Source organism: Vigna angularis, chromosome 10 (genome assembly GCF_016808095.1).
Source record: "Vigna angularis cultivar LongXiaoDou No.4 chromosome 10, ASM1680809v1, whole genome shotgun sequence".
NCBI classification, from domain to species: domain Eukaryota; kingdom Viridiplantae; phylum Streptophyta; class Magnoliopsida; order Fabales; family Fabaceae; genus Vigna; species Vigna angularis.
This window is the reverse complement of record NC_068979.1, coordinates 18,667,355-18,687,325: the sequence shown is the minus strand read 5'-3', so window position 1 is coordinate 18,687,325 and position 19,971 is coordinate 18,667,355. Positions and strand designations below refer to the sequence as shown.

The following is a 19,971-nucleotide window of genomic DNA, read 5'->3' as shown; positions in this document are numbered from 1 at the left end:
CTACCTAAGACCCCTTTTTTCCTTCAAAACACTTCTAAACTTCAACTACAAACTTCACTTTCACCATAGCTCAGATTTCAAACCCTAATATACACCCAACAAGTCTCAATCTACCTCATGATAGTACCTAAACAATAGTTCACTCTCAAAAGCCTCTATTTCTCAAACTCACTCATGCAAGCATCTCGTCTTAGGCTTAAAAAAACTCAAAGATGTAACCATTTCTCATCACAACCACCTTGTATTTAGTTTCTAATAACAACATAATTTCATCAACCACATTCACAATAGTATAACATATCAAGATTACACAATCACAACTACATTCAACATCATACCATCCAAATTAACAATTAAACATACTTATAAAACACCCAATCATAGTAAATTCTTCAAAATCAACAACAATTCATAGAAATACCAAATTAGCAATATAACCATAACTAAAACAAAATCCTAGCTTCCCTTACCTTAGAAAATACCCTTACAGCTCCAAAATCGTCGACCGTTGCGTCCACCGCAAAGAACTTCTAGAAAAGCCTACAAATCACCGATTGGTGATTGGAGACAAACCTTAGAACCTCAATTGAACCAAGAATCAAGGAAGAGAAGTTCTTGACACATGAAAAACTTATTCTTTTTGCATGATCATGAACCGAAAAATACCAAAGAAAAGTACAAACTTACTTGCTCTAAACAGCGAATTGATCAGGTAGATAGGTAGACCTTGACGTTGTGATCATCTAGGCACCTCTTGATCGTCAAATAGATGACTTACGAGCAAGAACACTCAGAGAGATGTGAGAGAAAACAGAGAGAAAGTGTTTTAGAGAGATATGGTGTGTTTTAAGGAATGAGACAAGTTTATAAAATTCTATTTATATTATGGAATTATTTTAAGATAAAATTACCTGGTCTCATTATTTTAATATACTTACCAACTATAATATTCTATTTTCTAGATTCTAACAAATTTGACAAATGGTTTGGAAACAAAATAATATTATCAAAGTTTAAATATATAATCATCAGTGATGCAATAAAAATAAGGCAAAAATTAATAAAAATATAATTATAAAAAGAAATTCAAAATTGTCCTTGGTTCTTTAAATTTTTCAACTCATTAATAATTAAATCAAAACTATTAAAAACATTATTAATAAAAATATAATATATGATAAATAAATTTCACTTAAAAATCTATAGGAAAACATATACAATACTCAAAATTTCATTTTATGTTCTTAAAAAGAATTTTCATATAAAAATATAATTTTTTAAACATAATTTTCATACAAGAATATAAGAATTTCTCAAAAATAATTTACATAAAAAAATATAAGAACACTTAAATTAAATTAGTGAGTATAACAAATTAAAAAAAAAGACATGTATGAAACTCTTATTTTAGTGTCAAATAAAGCAAGACAGAGTTATCTCTATGATAAAAAAATGGAATAGAACAAGTGAGATGAAACTAAACAACAAATTTATATTTTACTTTTAAAAAAAAAAATTAATATATATGAAAAATAAGTAGATACAATAAGTATAAAATCTAAGTAATTTGTTTAAAACTCTCATCACTACTTGAATTCTATTTCAAAGAATAAAATATCCTTATCACACACATTTAAAATAGTATACAACAATAATTATATCATCATACCAACTATAATAACACCATATAATCAAAACACCAATTTAACATACATCAAATTTACTCAAACACACCAATTTTTACTAAAAGGTCTAAAATTTATAGAATTACTAAATTTACACTACAAACACAACTAAGACAAGGTCTAGCTTCCCTTACTTCAAAATAACAACTTAACCCATAGAAACGTCCCACTGATCGCTTGAAACGCAAGAAATTCTTAAATAAACCTACGAGGTACCAAATTGGAAACAGATAGAGTTCTTAGAACTCTAAATTCACTAAGAACAAGAAAAGAGACCTAAATGATACATGCATAACAGTTTCTATGTATGATCATTGACCGAAGCAAAGAGGTAAGAAAATGAGTACAAATTTACTTGCTTTAAAATAGAAATTGATTGGTTGGATTTGTAGGCTTTGGCGCCGTGATCGTCTAGTCACCTCCTGATCGTCTAGTCACCTCCTGATCATCTAGTCACCTCTTGATCGTCTAGTCATCTCCTCATCGTCAAACAGATGACTTAGGAACAAAAACATTTGGAGAAAAAAAAGAGAACTCTAGAAAAATGATTTATAAAGAGATAATGCGTTTTAAACTAATGAAACTCGTTTATAACATAAAACTATTTATAACTATCATCTGATAATTTTTGGGATTTTACAATATGAAAATCATATATGATTATTTTAACCAAGGTAAAAAACTATTTATCAGTAGTAATATTACAAAAATCATTTTAAGTTTTGATAAATATGTCTATAATACTTTTTTTCCAGTTTTCTATTATAATTTTCTGTTATAATTTTGTGTTGTTTGTTTTATTTTCTTTATATAATTTTTAAATCTCATATTTTTAATAAAATATTTTTCTCCAAGTTTTTTATCACTTATATTCTACCAAACATATTCACAAACTTAATAAAAAATAAAAATAAAATATATTATATATGGATTAAATTAGTTTTGTTTGTATGATTTGATTAATTTTAACTATATTTGTCTCTCGCTTCCTTGTTTTTGTCCCTTGTATGAAATAAAAATGAAATCATTATATTAAATAAATGAATAAACCAAATTATCTAAATTCATTTATGGAGGTTATATCTTAAAAGTTTTTTTCAATACCAGATTCAAGTTGGAACACAAATAATTTGGAAATATAGTCACAAATTCTATTACATGTAGAGGAACAAGATGATCAACCTTGACCTTTTGTTCAAACATAGATGTCGTGGTCATCTTAGAAGAACCAATAATGATCATTTTTTATTTTGCCTCCCATCACTCATACCAATATCTTAGTTAACATGTTTCTGATAACATTATATATATATATATATATATATATATATATATATATATATATATATATATATATATATATATATATATATATATATATAATATGTATATTTTATAATAGTTGTATGTAAGAAAAATTGAAACTATTAATTACTCACCTAGATTTTTTATGTCAATACGCTCCTAAATAAATGTACTCATTCTGAATTTGACAAATGGTTTTGGAAACAAAATAATATTATCAAAATTTAAATATATAATAATCACTGATGCAATAAAAAATAGTGCATAAATGAATATAAATATAATTGTAAAGAAAATTCAAAATTGTCCTTGGTTCCTTAAATTTTTCAACTCATTAATAATTAAATCAAAACTATTAAAAAACGTCATTAATAAAAAGGAAATATATGATAAATAAATTACAGTTAAAAATTGGCTATAGGAAAACATATACCATACTCAAAATTTCATTTTATGTTCTTAAAAAGAATTTTCAAATAAAAATATAACTTTTTTAAACATAATTTTCATACAAGAGTATAAGAATTTTCTAAAAAGAATTTACATAAAAGAATATAAGAACACTTAAATTAAACTAGTGAGTGTAACACCTTAAGAAAAAGACATGTATGAAACTCTTATTTTAGTGTCAAATAGAGTAGAGAGAGTTATCTCTATTATAAAAAATGGAATAGAACAAGTGAGATGAAACTAAACAATAAATTTATATTTTACTTTTTTTAAAAAAATATAATATATGAAAAATAAGTAGATACAATAAGTTTTATACTTTATAGAGTTAGAAAAAAGAAAAAGAACAAGTGAGAAAAAAATATAAAAAAAAATCTTAATTTTTTTCCTTACATAATTCATCTGTTTTTAAGATATTTAATTTTAAATTTTAATATTCATTAAAATTAAATGAGGTAGATTATAAAATAAATTAATAATCCTCCCCATCCTCTCGTGTTCCTTTAATTCTTTTGCAACTTACTTCAACAACTTTATTTTAAATTATTTACTTAGATAAATTATCTCTTTCTTTTAATTTTTTTCACATATTTTATATAATATCTATGTGCATAATCGAAACAAATCGTACTTTTAATAAGCATCTTTATTTTTAAACATTTAATTAATAAAAAAATCAACTATAAATCACGTGTGAAAGATATATATTGAAGATAAAATGTCTAAAAAAACATCATTTGCCCTTTTTCCCACGTTCTTACGGAATGGTATTTCCAGACCATAAGATGTCTTAGTTTTGTTCTTTGTAAGCAATTACACTATGAAAACGTCATGGATGACGCGGCATGTCTCTATAATGGGGACCTTCATTTCCTTTTAAATCTATGTTTCATTTTAGAATCTAATATGTAAAACTGTTACTAAGATTGTGAGTGCCAATGATAGTGTTAATTATTAACAGATGAGTGAAAAATGGTGTTATATAAATGAAAAGTGGTGAGAATAAGAAGGAAGAAATGAACTGAGACAGAGAAGGTGGAAGTGACTGATAGAAGGTCAGAAAAAGATGACGAGATCAGCGACTGGAACTGGCAAACTACTGCCATTTATAGGAATGATGGTGGCTATGCTGGGTCAAAGTGGCAGCATGGTGGTGATCAAGGTTGCTATTAAGGATATCAATGAATATGTCATGGTTGTCTACACTTTTGCACTCTCTGCTATCTTGGTTCTTCCCTTTGCCGTGTTTCTCCACAGGTTCTCTTTTTTCTTACATGGAAAAAAGCATACATGTTTCCACCGTCTTGTTTCAAAGTTTAACACAAATATATTGTATAATTCTCACCCCATCTTCCTTATCTTTACCCTTTTCATTCAGGAGGTCACAAAGTCCTCCTATCAATTTCGTTGCACTTTGCAGATTCTTTTTGCTCGCTTCCTTTGGGTTAGTATTACTTTTTCTAACTACTTCCATATGTGCTTCTATTTGCAGTTGCCTTTTGATTACAATATTTTTGTTTTCCCTCATTTTTTCTATGAATTGGGGATACTTTGGTTGTCATTTACATGCCATTATTTTTGTCAGATTCTATTTCCATTCATACATGTGATCATTCATCTCAGAAATGAGGAATTTCTGATACTGTATTTTATACCGTGCAGGAGTTTAGGAACTATACAGGCTTATGTTGGCATAGATCTGAGCTCGCCTGCACTGTTATCAGCTATTCTTAACCTCATGCCAGCTTTCACTTTTATACTTGCTCTCATCTTCAAGTAATTCTCTGACTTGGTACTACTCAAATTCTAAACATTAGAACCTTTAGGTGCTTGTTTCTTCAACCTTTGATCAAACCAGGCAAATCTTTTTCTTCCCTAAGTGTCATCGTTAATCTCCTTTTAATAATCTAAAAAAGTAGTTTACAACTGAACTGAATTTTATAATAAAGTGAGAATTTATCCTTATTTAAATATACTATAATTTAGTTACAGTTTTAGTCAGTGAAATTTTTAACTCATTCTTTATGTTAAGAACTAAACATACGAAACTGTTTATACATGACATAACAATAGTTCAACATCTTAGGACCAACTATAATTACTAAAGTAAAGTCTGATATGAAATAGAATTTGGATTTAGATGTAACCCAATTCTGCAAAAGCTACTTATTGTTTCCTTTTATATAATAGTTTTACTATGTATTTAGTCTGTGATATCTTTATCAGATATATCTTTCACACATTGAAACCACCTTTCAAGAAACAGAGAGTATGGAACAACCCTTTGTAATTGCAGTATTGTAAAGTAGTAATATCGAAATTGAATGGTTTAGGATGGAGCAAGTACATTGGAGGACTTCTAGCAGCCAAGCTAAAGTGTTAGGAACACTAGTATCAATTGCAGGAGCGTTTGTTGTGATACTGTATAAGGGTCCAATCATCTATAGGTCACATTCGGACAACTTTTCTAACGAAACGGTTCAATTTTCGTCAGAACTAAATTGGATCTTGGGAGGGATAATGTGTGTTCTCGATGCACTCTTTACTTCCTTGTGGTACATATATCAGGTTGCTTTTCTCTTTCAATCAAACACTAAATATCTTCATTCATTCTTTTATCCTAAGTTATTTTATCAGACCAGTTGATTTATAATTCTGTCTCTTTTGGTGCTAATTTTTCAGGCTTCAGTAGGAGACACGTACCCTACTATGGATGTCTCGGTCATTGTATTCTTCCAATTCTTATTTTCAATGCTGCAGTGTGGAGCATATGCTTTCTTTGCTGTGAAGGATTTATCCGAATGGAAACTCAAGGTGGATATAGGGTTGATCGGCATTCTGTATCAGGTACGCCGTTTCATTTGACAGCTGCAAAATGAAAACCAACCACAGTTTAACATGCATTTATATTTGTGTTTTTTTTTTTTATTTTAATTTGTACACATGATCAATTGATGTAAAAACTATAGTTGGTCTGACAAATATTTTTAAAAGTCAAGTAATTTATGATAAATCATAAACTCTGTACCTACTTTCCATGTGCTGAATGTGGCAATGAAAAAATGAATAAAATTTATAAGAAAATTGAAGCCACGTTTAGGATGTTATGTACACACATTTTGGTGGCTGTGGTTGCTCATTTGATGGTGATTGTGATAGACAATAATTGCAACATTGCTGCGTTACCTCCTCGTCATGTGGTGCATAGTTAAAGCGGGCCCTTTGTTTTGTGCTTTGTTTCAACCTGTGGCAATCATTTTCACAGTTTGGATGGGTGCAATCTTTCTTGGAGACGATTTCAGTCTCGGAAGGTAAAATTTGAATAGCAGAGATTAGAGAATCACTTTGCCAGATTTATATGCATGTGATGTGAATCTGTTTGCTGATAAAATATTGTGATGACTGTTTTTTGCAGTTTGGTTGGTGCGGCTATAATCGTGATCGGATTTTATGCTGTTCAGTGGGGAAAATCGAAAGAGGAGTACGAGATTGCGAAAGGCGTTGAGCACTTGGACACGGAATCACTGAGCCATGGTGTTCCTTTATTGGCAGATAGGAACACGTAGTTTCAATTAATCTGTGCCATTCAGAAGGTTGTTATTTGTTTTATACTTCGATAATGACGTTTCCCAGTTTTACACAATTCCTCGATCGCAAACCACTCTTAAAATTATTTGTAAATTATTTTATTGTAGAATTCAAGCAATTTTATTCACACAAATATATTATATATGTGTGTGTTTTAATTTATTATTAAAAACATAGTATTCATCTTCAACTACTCTGTGCAATATGGGACCAGGATGAAATGGAAAAGATGGCATGTGAAATATATGAATTTTTTTCCTATCGCTCTTTTGTTATTTTCTTTTGTGTAAGAAAAATATGACTTAATTAGAAATTAAGCGCGTGAATCTAAGCGATTTTTTTTTTTTAAAAAAAAACTTTCATGGAGGAGGGACGGTATTATAAGATAGAAAAAAAAATTAGATTGAAAATATTTATAAACAAAACTATAGCAAGAACACCTATAGCAGATGCAATTTTCTTTTGGATAATCTTGAAGAATGATTTTTCAGTGAGATGATTCTCCAAGAAAACCTTTCTTACGAAAATCGCTTGTTTTTTTCAAAAATATTAAACATACTTCAAAAGAAAAGGATTTGTTTCTAAAGAAATTTAATAACACTTTATTGTCACTGTCGTCAATTATCAATTATTTGTAAAATTATGAAAAATGAATTTTAATTAATATATTGTCAATTATCATATAAAATAATTAACTATTTGTGAAACGAGTAAAACCCAAGTTTTATTTAACTTAAACTAATGGAATATTATGAACATAGCATAATCCATTTTTATATTTACAAAAATAGAAAATCAAATTTTAATGCAGATTTATTCAAAATAGTTTGGTAGGATTTTATATTTACTTTTTGAGATAATGAAAACCCTGTCATCATCAAACTACAATCGTAATCATTATAAATGTCAATATGTTTGCAAAAATTCTGAAAGTCTCTTTTCTTGTTAAACAACAATAAGAACACAAGTTATGTTGGATGATAGCTAGGCCAGTACTGGATAAACTCGAAAAATATTCTGATTAATTAAGAAATCAAAAGAAATTTTTTATTATTAGAAACAATATATAAATACATCAAAAGGAAAATTAATAAATACTCGTTAAAAAAATACAATTTATTATTTATTTAGCATCTTTGTCAGGATCGACATATTCACTTAATCTTATCCCGTTCTTTTTAATTTTATGAATTAAATAGATTAAATTAAAATTTACATAAATTGAAAGAAAGAATAATCGACGGAAGTCTATTTTTGGGGGAAAATTTAATTTTTTGGAGTTATTTAAAAATAAATATACAGATGGATAAGTATGAAATAAATTATAAAATATATAGATTATATTCCAACAAACCAAATGTTTTAATATATGACTATATAAAAGATGATGTGTAGAAAGCAACTTTAGCTACATTTATTACCTACATTTATAGTTAAGAGCTACTTATTTCTATAAATTTAATTAAAAAAACTGAGGAAAAGTTTCAAAATTTTCTTCCCTGGCGGAGACAAGCTGAATAAAAATATAATGAATGAAATTAAAAATAAATAAAATATACGTCAAAATATTTGATTGAAAAAATTTATGCTAAAATAAATAATATGATGAATTTCATTATCTTCTACTAAATCAGTTATATATTATTTTCATCTTTTATTGTCCTTTCAATTATACACACTCCATTCCTATCTAATTATATCCAAAATTAGTTATATATCACTTCACTCGCAACAACTTTATGCTTTTTCCTCACAATATATCACAGCCTAACTCATAGTTGAATTGCTATTTCACACAAAAGTTTAAATTAATGTCAAACAATTTATATATATATATATATATATGTGTGTGTGTGTGTGTCTGAAAATACTACTAGAATATGACTATTTAATTATTTAATTATTACTATTATGATTATTACTTAATTTTGATATATATATATTTACGGTAATGAAAGACTGTAATTTACTAATTAATTGACAAAATTTATCTTTCTTTATGAAATTGTTGATGATAAAGTAGTCATTGGAGTATAACAAAATATATTAAATAATAACTAATTTAGATATCAAAACTAATTAATCATTATATTTAATAAATTAGACACTTTTCTAAACTAAAAATTATTTTATTTAAGATCATTTATACTATTAATAAAAAAATTATACTTAATTTATAAATTAAAAACTAATTCTCTTTATATATATTAATGATAGAACACATGCAGTATGTATATGTGTTTATTTTTTATGATAATAAATAAATTATTATTATTATTATTATTATTATTATTGTTGTTGTTGTTATAATTATGAAATTAATTATAAATAATTTTTATAAATTTAATTTAAATAATTTTTATCTATTGTATATATTGTTTTATAATTAAAAAATGTTTAAGTTTAAAAGAACAGCAATTCAAAAAAACAGTTAAAATTAAAAAAAAAAACAATAAAATTAATAATAAAAAAATTATTTAATGCTAAATTTAGAAAACAACTGTGAACACCAAAAAGAAAAATCTCTTTTATAAACATAGATAATAAATATATAATCATATTAAATATTCATTCACCTAACTAATTTATATCCAATAAATTTATTATTTATAATTATATCATTCTTAAAAATAATACTATTATAATCGAACACATAATTTTTTATTTAAAATTATAATAAGAAGGAAAATTGAGCTAAAAGATGAGTTTATATCTTACATCTCCCGTCATATCAACAATAATGTAAATTTGATAAGGGATTGACGTCAAATTGTTTTAAAAACATTAAAAAATATGAAGGTCATTTTCTTCAAGCTTTCTCTTTCTAATCAAACCAACATTTGCGACGACGTGTGAGATGACCATCAAAGTTGAGTTTTGTTTCATTTTACTCAAATGTAAGCTTGGTTGTGATTTTTGTTCATTTTGACTGATTGTTTTTACGTAGGAAGTATGTTTTGAACTTCTTCGAGTGACACCGAATTATCCATTTTCCATTGCTTATGACGACTCCTTCTCTGTTGCACAATGACAATTTCAAAAGCACATCCTCCATCTTTATGGATCAAGGTTTGGATACAAGGTTAGTTTGTATTATGGCTTGCATTTCATTTTGTTTCCTATTATTTGATTATTCTTCGCCAAATTGTTTAGTGATTTGAGAAATAAAAATTGAAGAAATTTTTTTAACTAACTTTTTTTTGTTAGAATGCTTAGTTTTTTATATTATTTTTATCTTAGTTTTAATATGAATATTTAATTTTATTAGTTTTATCTTAATGAGTGCATTTTACTTTATATTATGATATATTTGGGTGTTGATTATTAAATTTAACTTTTAGTTTTTATTAGTTATTTAATTAATTTTAAATTTGTTAGATGATGGAGGTTTATAGAATTTAAATTTATTAGATGGGTAGGAAGAATTAAGTTCATTTTAGAACTGAGCCAACCTTAGTTCTTGTTTGATATTTAGTACAAATGATTAAACTTTTAATCATTTGTATTAAATATTGAATTGTTTGATTAAACAGTTTGAAAAAATTATTTTTCATAATTCGTTGTGTACATTGAAGTTTATGCATAAATTTGATAAAATTTTAGTTGAGACCATTTTGTGTTGTTTTCTGAATGTATACTTGATTATAGTCATGAGTTATCACTTTCATTTTGTGTACTTCATAGACCAATGTGAAATACTGTAAACAATGTATCAAACTTATGATGTTAGACTTTTTCGTATTCGTGTTAGGAAATCATGAAAAATATTTTTTTTCGAATGGGTAAGGTCTCAACTTGTAAGAGTTAAAAATTTGAGACTAGTGGATTTTGTTACAAGCATAGTGATCAAAGTTTGGATGAGTGAATGTCACATCGGTAAAAAGTATGAAAATGAGGTTTATGAGTTCTTACCATATGCTCAAGAATACGTAATCTATGTGAATGTGATATATTGTTTTCCTTCTGTTTGTTGTATTAATCAAATATGTCAAGACTTGGGCATAATATGTGATCATTTATTCATCTTGGGTATAGTGAGGAGTTATACAACTTGGACTTGGCATGGAGAAGTATTACACAAACCTACAACATCATGAGAAATATGTTATGTGGACGAATGAATGAATGATCATTTATAGGACATAGTACATGATGTTAGTGAAGAAGATTTTGGAAGAGCTCCCTCATATGATTATCTTAAGTTAGATTCAAAAGAAGAGTTGTAACCAGGATGCACTAACTTTACACGATTGTTGGATACTTTGAAATTGTTTAGTTTATAGCCAAGGAATGAATGGATTGATAAAACTTTCACAAAACTTTTGGAGTTGTTGAAGAAGATGCTTTCGAAAAATAACACATTACCTACCTATCTTTAATTACAAGGCAAAGAAAATTCTATGTCCAATAGGTTTGAAATACCAAAAGATACATGCATGGCTCCAATGATTATCTACTACACAAAGACGAATTTGCTTCACTAAGGATTGACCAACATGTGGTTTATCATAGTTTAAAAAAATTGATGGAAATAGTGGTTATGAAGACAAAGATGGTCCACTTGCTAAGGTGTGAAGTAAACACTAGCAGGGAGGAGAGGGGGGGGGGGGGGGGGGGGGGGGGGGGGGGGAGGGGGGAGGTAGGCGATGTGGGGGTTGAATAAAACCCTTATAATATAGCACGTTATCGAGCGTTTGAAATATTATTTTGAAAGCTTAGACGCTCGACTTGAAATATATGTATATGTGTTGATAAAATTTTCGTGTTATTCAGAATATTTCTACTATAGTGTTTTGTAAGAACTTCTTTAAAAGAAATGATCGTTTAGCTTGAAAGTTCTTGTATTTTAAAATATAAAACTGAATTGCAGGTTTTCAAGAGGATCGTTTAGTTAAGAGAAGAGAAAATAACACAAGAGATTTTATACTAGTTCGCTTCAACTGAGCTACGTCCAATCTCCTCCGCAAAGGGTTCCACTATAATCTTCACATGATTACAAATGAGTATTAGCACTACTCTTGGTACATAGCTACCTCATCGAGATTTCCTCTGAGTATTAGTATCACTCCTGGTACTCAGCACCTTGCCGAGATTTCCTATTAGTATTCATACCACTCCTAGTACTCAACTCCCTGTCGAGATTTTCTTTGAGTATTCGAACCACTCCTGGTACTAGACTATCATGCCTAGATCTCCCAACTCAAACTGAGTTCAGTTGTAAGTATTTTAATTCTCTTCAGAATTGCAATCAACGATTGCTTACAAGTAGTTCAGACTAAATCTCTCACTGAGAAGATATGATTATAATACAATGCAGTCTAAACACTTGTAGGTGTTTCTCTCTTCTCTCTTACAATAATAAGAAATTTGACGCTTAAGCTCGAGAGTATCTCTTTCTCTTCTCTTTTCTTCAACTTAGATGTATTCTTTTTCTTTGAGCTCTTTCTCTTTTTTTTCTCTTCAGGATGGATATATCGTTGTAAGCTTTACTTATGCTTTTGAGCTATCCTCTTGATTTTCTTCTTAAGAGATCTTCTATTTATAGACTTCATGGATATATGTCTATTAGACTGGATTTGTAATTGGTAGTCTCGATACTTGTAATTTCTCTTTCTACTTTTCACAACACCCGTTGTGTAAGTCAGCTTTTGTCAAAGCAGGTATGCTTTTTCAGTCCTTTGGTTGAAGTAGGTTGTACGGTCTTTTCAGATTTTGCTTCAAGTGAGGAACATTCTATGAATATATTCTTTGTCCTTAACGTTCACTTTTTGATATTTGATCTATAACACTATGGATGCGTGTAATAGCTTATCTACAAAATTATAGTAAACTATGGATGCAGCAGATATGATTATTCTTATCACTTTTTGTTGTGTTTGAACGTTGAGCATTTAATTTCATTTAATGCTTGTTCAGAACAACAAAGTGCTTTTTAATTTCCTACCGTTAGGTAGTATTTTACAATTTAGTTCTTTAATCTGAAGATACTAAGTGTATATAAATACTTCATCAAAAGATGATGTGCTTCTTTAGCTCATGGTATCGTTTTGATCAAATAAACGCTTCTTTGGCTTTTGTCTCTTTTTAGACAGATAACATTTAGCTTATTTAGGTTTTCTTATATGTTTTAGTAATTAAGTCTTTTAAGAAGGTTTTGTAAGAGACATTGTCTCAACCCATTTTTGTTTTCGAGAGACGTTGAATACCTACTCTAGGTATTATAAGCATTGAGTGTTTAACTCAATCTCCCTTGGACACTTTTAGACAAGACATCGTCTGGTCATGTGTCTGGGTGTTTTAGCCTATATGTTTTTCTATTCCTACGTGTTTTCCTAGATGTTTTTTTATTCCTAAGACCTAAGTGTTTTCCTAGATATTTTTCTATGTTTGGGTTTCAGGTTCTAGGTTGTGTGTGTTTTGGGATTTTGGCTCTAGGTCTTGTGTTTTCATCCTAGGTTATTTTTTTATGTTAACCTGTTTTAATGTTATTCGATTAAACTTCAAAACATGAGATTGTTTGTTCGCATAGACGATTTTGTCTTTAACAAGGTGGTGTGATACTTTCCTATAATACCTAGGTTGAAATAGTTATTTACCATTAAAAAAGATGTGAAGAACCTAAAATGACACGTTGATGAAAGAAAGTGTAATAATCTTCTTTGACACCCCGTTGATTTTCCACAATGAAAGAAGATTGATAAAATATTTTCAAAATTTGGTGTAGAGCCAAGAAGTTTAAGACTTGGACTTGCTACAAATTGTATGAATCCTTATAGGAACTTAAGTAGCAAACATAGTTCATGACTAATTTTTGTTGATGATTCACAATCTATCTCCTTTGTTATGCATGAAGAGAAAATATATGATGTTGTCTATGATGTTATCTGGTCCTAAACAACCTGAAAATGACATTAATGTGTTCTTGAAGCTATTGATTGATTATTCTTTATTTTTTGTAGGGTTTCTAACGATGGACACTGGACCATGGAGTTGTCCCTCCGAGATGAAGTCTAGATCCTCCGTTTAAGCTCATCTTTTATGCACTAAGAATTCTCAAGAAAATGTAAACCCTGGCCTTTTTATTTCATTTTCTCAAAAACAAAAATCGTTGACTTGATCAATAATTTTTTGTTCACATTTTTTATGAAACAGTTGGACAAGTTTATTCCCAATTACTTAGCAATGGATTTCGGTTATGCACACCACATGCTCATGGATGGTAACAAGAAAGGTGGGGAGAAAGAGAACGATGTGGTGACGCCACCATCTCAAGAAGCATACCAGAAGCAACTCGTCGAGGCTTTCAACATCAATCGCACTCGAATCTTGGCCTTCAAGAACAAACCTCCAACATCGGTTGAACTCATTCCTAAGTGCATCCTTTCGCCTCCTTATTAGTGAAAAATGACAAGTGCATCGATCATATATAGCAAGTAATAAATATTGTTCTCTCCATAGGAACTTATACAACACATAACAACTCTCACAATTCACAACTCAATTAGATAACAAATATGATAAAAACACAAAGAAAATCTTTTTTTGTATTTTTATCAAATAGTTGGTATGCAATAGGAAATTAAAATAGAGTATTTACAAATGTCAATACTATATTCCATCAACTTCATTCTCATGCATACACACTCATCTCCATTTCAAATTCATGTCAAAATCAATTCACAAGATTACTCAAATTATATTTCTAATGACTTTGAACTTATGATAACTCTTTAAGTTTCAATTCCTTAAATCCTCAACCATTAAGTTCAAGAATCTTAAGATTATTATGAATCATGTTTTATTCCTAGATACAAGCTTCATTGGATATTCAATTTCAGTTCTAGTATCACACTTGGGAATAGTGTGTATCTAGAATGCCGATGATGGCTTCACTGTTGAACTTGTCACTATGGATGAGGAAGATGGTCCTGTTACAAGTGTTGCGTGGGCGCCCGATGGACGCCATTTAGCCATTGGTTTGAACAATTTTCATGTTCATATATGGGATTTTCATTCTTCAAGGATGGTAAATTCAATTCCTTTTAAGCATTTTTGTTAAATTTTATTATAATACATGGCAACCTTTGAGAACTAAAGATGGCGTAGATATGATTGAATTTATGACACAGTATAAGTCATTATATTTAAATCAAATTGTAATTACCTGAAAGAAAAACAGTCACTTATAGCAAGGTCTTTGTATGAAAGTTATATTTCTTTGAGTTCATATTAAATTAAAAATTTATATGCGATGTGATTTGAAAAAACATAACATTTATATATATTAATTTTTTTTAAAATATATATATATATATATATATATATATATATATATATATATATATATATATCAAATTGTTTCATTTAAATATTTAAATTAATTTATTTGATATATTTAAATATAAATATATCAAATTAATTAATATGTATTTTGTACAACCTCTTTTGTCTTCTTGTTACATCGACTAATTATAAGGCCTTATAAAATATAATCAAAAAGTGTGTACACGTGGCAGCATAGGATAGGTTGGGCAAAATTAGTAAAGTAAAAACCCACATCTAAATTGTGCTTCAGAAGAACGTTCCCCCTTTTCTTTCAAGCACTCTCTCTTTTCTTCCTTGCCTTGCCACTCTCTCTATTCCAACTCCAAAATCTAACCATTTGTTTCCCGAATTGAAGCTACCTAGACCTTCAGGACTCCAAGAGCTACGTTTCTACCGATTGATTTTCCGTTTTCTCCAACCGGTAAGAAAACCCCCTTTCTCGTGTGCCCTAGGGTTGTAAGCATGTGATTGAACTGTTGCATGCAACCCATTTCGTTTTCTTCCATAATCTAGCTTCTATTTGGTTCTAATATTCGTTTTCCATCATAAATTGATGATTTATAGGTGATTCTAACATTTTGGGAGTGCAAGCAAGTGGTCTAGGGTTCCTACTTGAGCTTGGTTGTCTACACTAGAGGTAAGGGGAGCTAGTTCTACTCTTGATTTTACTGTGTGGAGTGAATGCATGATAAAATTTGTAGTGGTATGTTGTGGAAGCATGAACTTGGTTCTAGTTAAACTTGAAATATGTATGGAAGTGTGTGTTATGTGAATTTGGTGATTGATGGCTATAAACTGTTTGGAATGACTTAGAATGATGGAATTGTGTATGTTGGAACTGTTTTGGCATGAAAACTTTGTGGTAGTGCTGTTAGAAAGGAAATCAAGTGTCTTTAGGGTCAATTTTAGGCCATTTTAGAGGAAGTGAGGTAGTGATTTTGAGCAAATGAGGTCTGCAGCGTTATTGGACTGTTGGGACAGTTTTATCCACTGTTTTGTGACTTGTTTGAGTCACTAAATTGGTCAAAATTAGTGCAAAGAGGTAAGATCGGGTTTTAGGTCTCTAAGTTGGGAAAAATTGATGTTTTAAAGTTAGAAAGGAAGTGTGGTGGTCAAATTTAGAGTTAGGCATTCTTGGTGATCCTAGTCAGTTTAGGTAACTTAGGTAGGTCATGTGTGACTGAGTAGGCATGTTTAAATGGTTAAAAACCAACTCCAAGTTGTAGAATTGAATTTAGACCTCTAGGTTGATAAAATTGAAGTTGTAGAACCTAAATCAATGCATAAACACTTTATAATAATGTTAGAAAGGATTAGAATTGTTTAGGTAAGTTTAATTTAGCATGAAAGTTGATTTATGAGTGGTAGAAGTTCACCAACATGATTAGAATTGGTAAAAGGGATTTAGAGTTGCTCAATTATGCAGAAAAATCTGCAGAGTTTAGCTTCCTCTACAGACAAAATTCGCTTAGCGCACAGGGGGGGGGGGGGTGCGCTGAGCGAATTATGTGTGGCAAATTGATTGTTCTCGGTGTTTTTGATGTTTTGGGAGTTCCGGACGTCCGTTTTGGACGTTCTTTAGTTCGTTCTGGGGGTTTTTGACCCTTCCGGAGCCATTGGTGAGGGTCTCCAACCTGTTTAAATTACTTAAGTATTGATAATTAAAAGTCCTAAAGAAATTTGTGTTAATAAGTGATGGTTTTGTGAAAGTATGTAATGTATGAGTTGTTTATATGACATGGTTGATGTTGTATGATGGTGTATGGGTTTGGTATGAGACAATATAGTAAGAATACACTTGAATGAGTATGAAATTTTATGTTTGATGAATCAAAGTGGTTTATGAGGTACATTATTGATCCAAGAGGAATATCATGTGATTTAAAGTGGTCGGATTGAATATGAAATTAAGATCTCTCGATGGGATCAGTTAGTGTATTGAATGAATGTGAGAGGCTTCCATATGGGGGGTTATCCCTAACACTTCAATGGTCTTTCATTCTCACTTAGAGAGGATTGACGCGTGTGGTGGGAGTAGTGGGAGGTCTTAGGGTAGGCGCTATCACTGAAGGTCTATTCCGCAGTAACGGACTAGCCTTGTGTATGGGTGGGTGGAACCCCTCGGCAATGGCTTTGCAAAGCAGTAAGGGCCATCACAAGTGCACAACCCGCCCCAGCTCTACATACATTCTATGTCCGGACGTGTCTAGGAGTCTTAACATGATAGGATGCTTGCTTTAATGAGTTTTGTGAAATAAATATTTATGTTTATGATGACTTACATGTTTATGTGTGTATGGACGTTCTTGGAAATGCTAGATTGAATTGAAATTATCTGTATTTTTGTTTGAGACCTAGCTCACCCTTGCATTGTATGTGTTGCATGTGTTTGTCTTCTCCCTTGCGATGATCATCCAATCCTTTGGATGTGAGCAGTAGGTGATGATGTACCATTGGAGCAAGCTTTGGAGGTTGAAGAAGACCCAGCCCCTAGTACTTAGGCCTTCTACTAGCTCTTAGTTGATTAGTGTGTTATTTTGAAAAACTCCTAGCTTTTATTTTATATAGTTCGACACTTTTGGAAAACTTTTTCGATCTCTTTAAAATTTCAATAGCCTTGTATTTTGGAGAACTTTGGAAACTTGTACTCAAGTTTGATTTTCGTTTTAATTCCCTATATCTTTTGGATGACTGTATACATATTTAAATACTATTATCTCTATCTCTCAACTGTTTTTACATATTATAATAGCTGAATCCTATCTCTCAATTGCTTTGACTAAGATACTACTCCCCAACGATCTGTCTAACTCGAAAAGCCATGCCTCTATGTTAAATGCTCTAGTGTTCAATAGTGTCGATTGGTTTAGCCATTATTCTCAAAACAAATCTAAACCTATACGCCTCAACTTTTAAGTACCTTTCTTTCATATAGCCAATCCCATGGTGTCTGCCACACTGCTAACCACTTATCAATCTTCCGCTACTTCTTGTAAATCTCTTTTAAGACTTCCACTAATCTAGTCTTCAATTTAACCCTTGACTCATACTCATTTACCTCCTCTTGCTTCTTTTAAGAACCACCATACCACTGACTTGATCACTACCGCTTCTGATTTAACTACCGTCTATTATGCTCTTGATCACCTTTAACCACATCCATTCTGAGGACTTCACATTGCTTTACTGATCTCCACTCTTGAGTAGCATAGTTTCCAACTATACTACCCCATTACCAAATTAAATCTTTACTCTGTTGCAGCGACAAAACCAATTTGAGCACTTTATCTTCACTTCGTTATCTCACTAACTTGAACCATATGTAGTTCTTGATCCACTAGCCTGCACTCATACTTAGATCTGTAACCTCTTCAACTTGAGATCACTAGCTTGATCAGTATCAAGCCAACTCATGATACATCTCAAACTAGGATTGTCCAAACTCCGCTTTCTCAACCATTTTGAGAAACCCACTAGTTATAGTATTTCAACTATACTAACGAAATCACTTTACAGCTTCACTAGAGACCCCAATCTTCATATTCTTCAACCAACTCTTACTCAATCCTTATCAAACCAAGAACCTGAATCTTCTCTTTGTTCAAACCATTTGTTAACATAACCTTACCTCTAGATTGCCACTATAACTCAAAACCAAGCTCAAATAGTCTCCTTCATCCATTGACCCACTCTTCCCATTCCAAAGCCATTAATACTTTCTCACTTTAAAGTTGACCCTGTAGCTTGCAACCGAAGGCTCACTTATCTTCCCTGCCTGATACATGTTTCTTTCAAACATAAACTCACTTCTGACTCTTGAAGATTACCAAACACTCCCAACTCATGCTCATATAACAACACCAATACTGTTTCAAAGAACTCGTCCCTCACAAACCACCAATCCACAATTTTGAAAGCTCTTCATGCATACCTATTATTGACAATAACATGCTCACCATCATCTGCTGCGCTACTCTGATCCTTATACTTCCTTACTCACCAATTTACTGAAAAGAACACTTCCTTCATGACAACTGTAACCGAAAAATGATCACCCTCGAAGAACCTTTCTCAGAACTTCTATGACCTTACAAAACCCTGAAAACTCTTCCCTTGCATAATATCCTTGTCATTCCATTTCCTCAACACTGTTTTCTACTCCACAAAACGACCATGCTCGAAATCACTACTGATTGTTAAGACTTATACTAGACTGTGCCAACCTGTCCTCTATTTCTCTTCTGTGATTCTTCAACCTTGTAGTTCTCCCTATGATTATACTGAGTCCAAATATTATTGCTCTAACTCAACCTCCATCTTCCTCTTGCACTACACAACTTAAGCAGGAACCACCCAAAAATTTCTGACATTGGTGTTGCCTAAGACCCCACTCCAAAGTGAATTCCACTTCTCTAAGTTATAAAATCCCATACTTGTTGCAGAACACCAACCAAAACCCTTACAACATAAAGATTTATCTTCTCATTTTCACATATCCATGCTAACCTCTTTTGATTCTCACACCCCTTTTTCTTCACTTTCTAATTTGATCCAAAATTGATATATAACCGTTGACTTTTCTTCTTGAAATACGAAGCTTCTATTGAAGACTATAAAG

The 19,971-nt window shown here is 30.5% G+C and overlaps 1 protein-coding gene and 1 long non-coding RNA gene across 2 annotated transcripts; both read left to right on the top strand.

Annotated features, from left to right (window-relative positions):
* The first annotated feature begins 4,363 nt into the window (after positions 1–4,363).
* LOC108335088 (WAT1-related protein At5g40240) lies at positions 4,364–7,172 on the top strand. Its single transcript, XM_017571026.2, has 7 exons — positions 4,364–4,697; positions 4,819–4,884; positions 5,103–5,216; positions 5,774–6,008; positions 6,123–6,287; positions 6,600–6,751; positions 6,856–7,172. The coding sequence occupies exons 1-7, from the start codon at positions 4,507–4,509 to the stop codon at positions 7,004–7,006; spliced, it is 1,074 nt and encodes a 357-aa protein (XP_017426515.1). The 5' UTR covers positions 4,364–4,506; the 3' UTR covers positions 7,007–7,172.
* Positions 7,173–15,592: 8,420 nt separating this feature from the next.
* LOC108335605 (uncharacterized) lies at positions 15,593–17,927 on the top strand. Its single transcript, XR_001832761.2, has 3 exons — positions 15,593–15,774; positions 15,918–15,990; positions 17,790–17,927. It is a non-coding gene; the product is annotated as an uncharacterized LOC108335605 (long non-coding RNA).
* Positions 17,928–19,971: the final 2,044 nt, after the last annotated feature.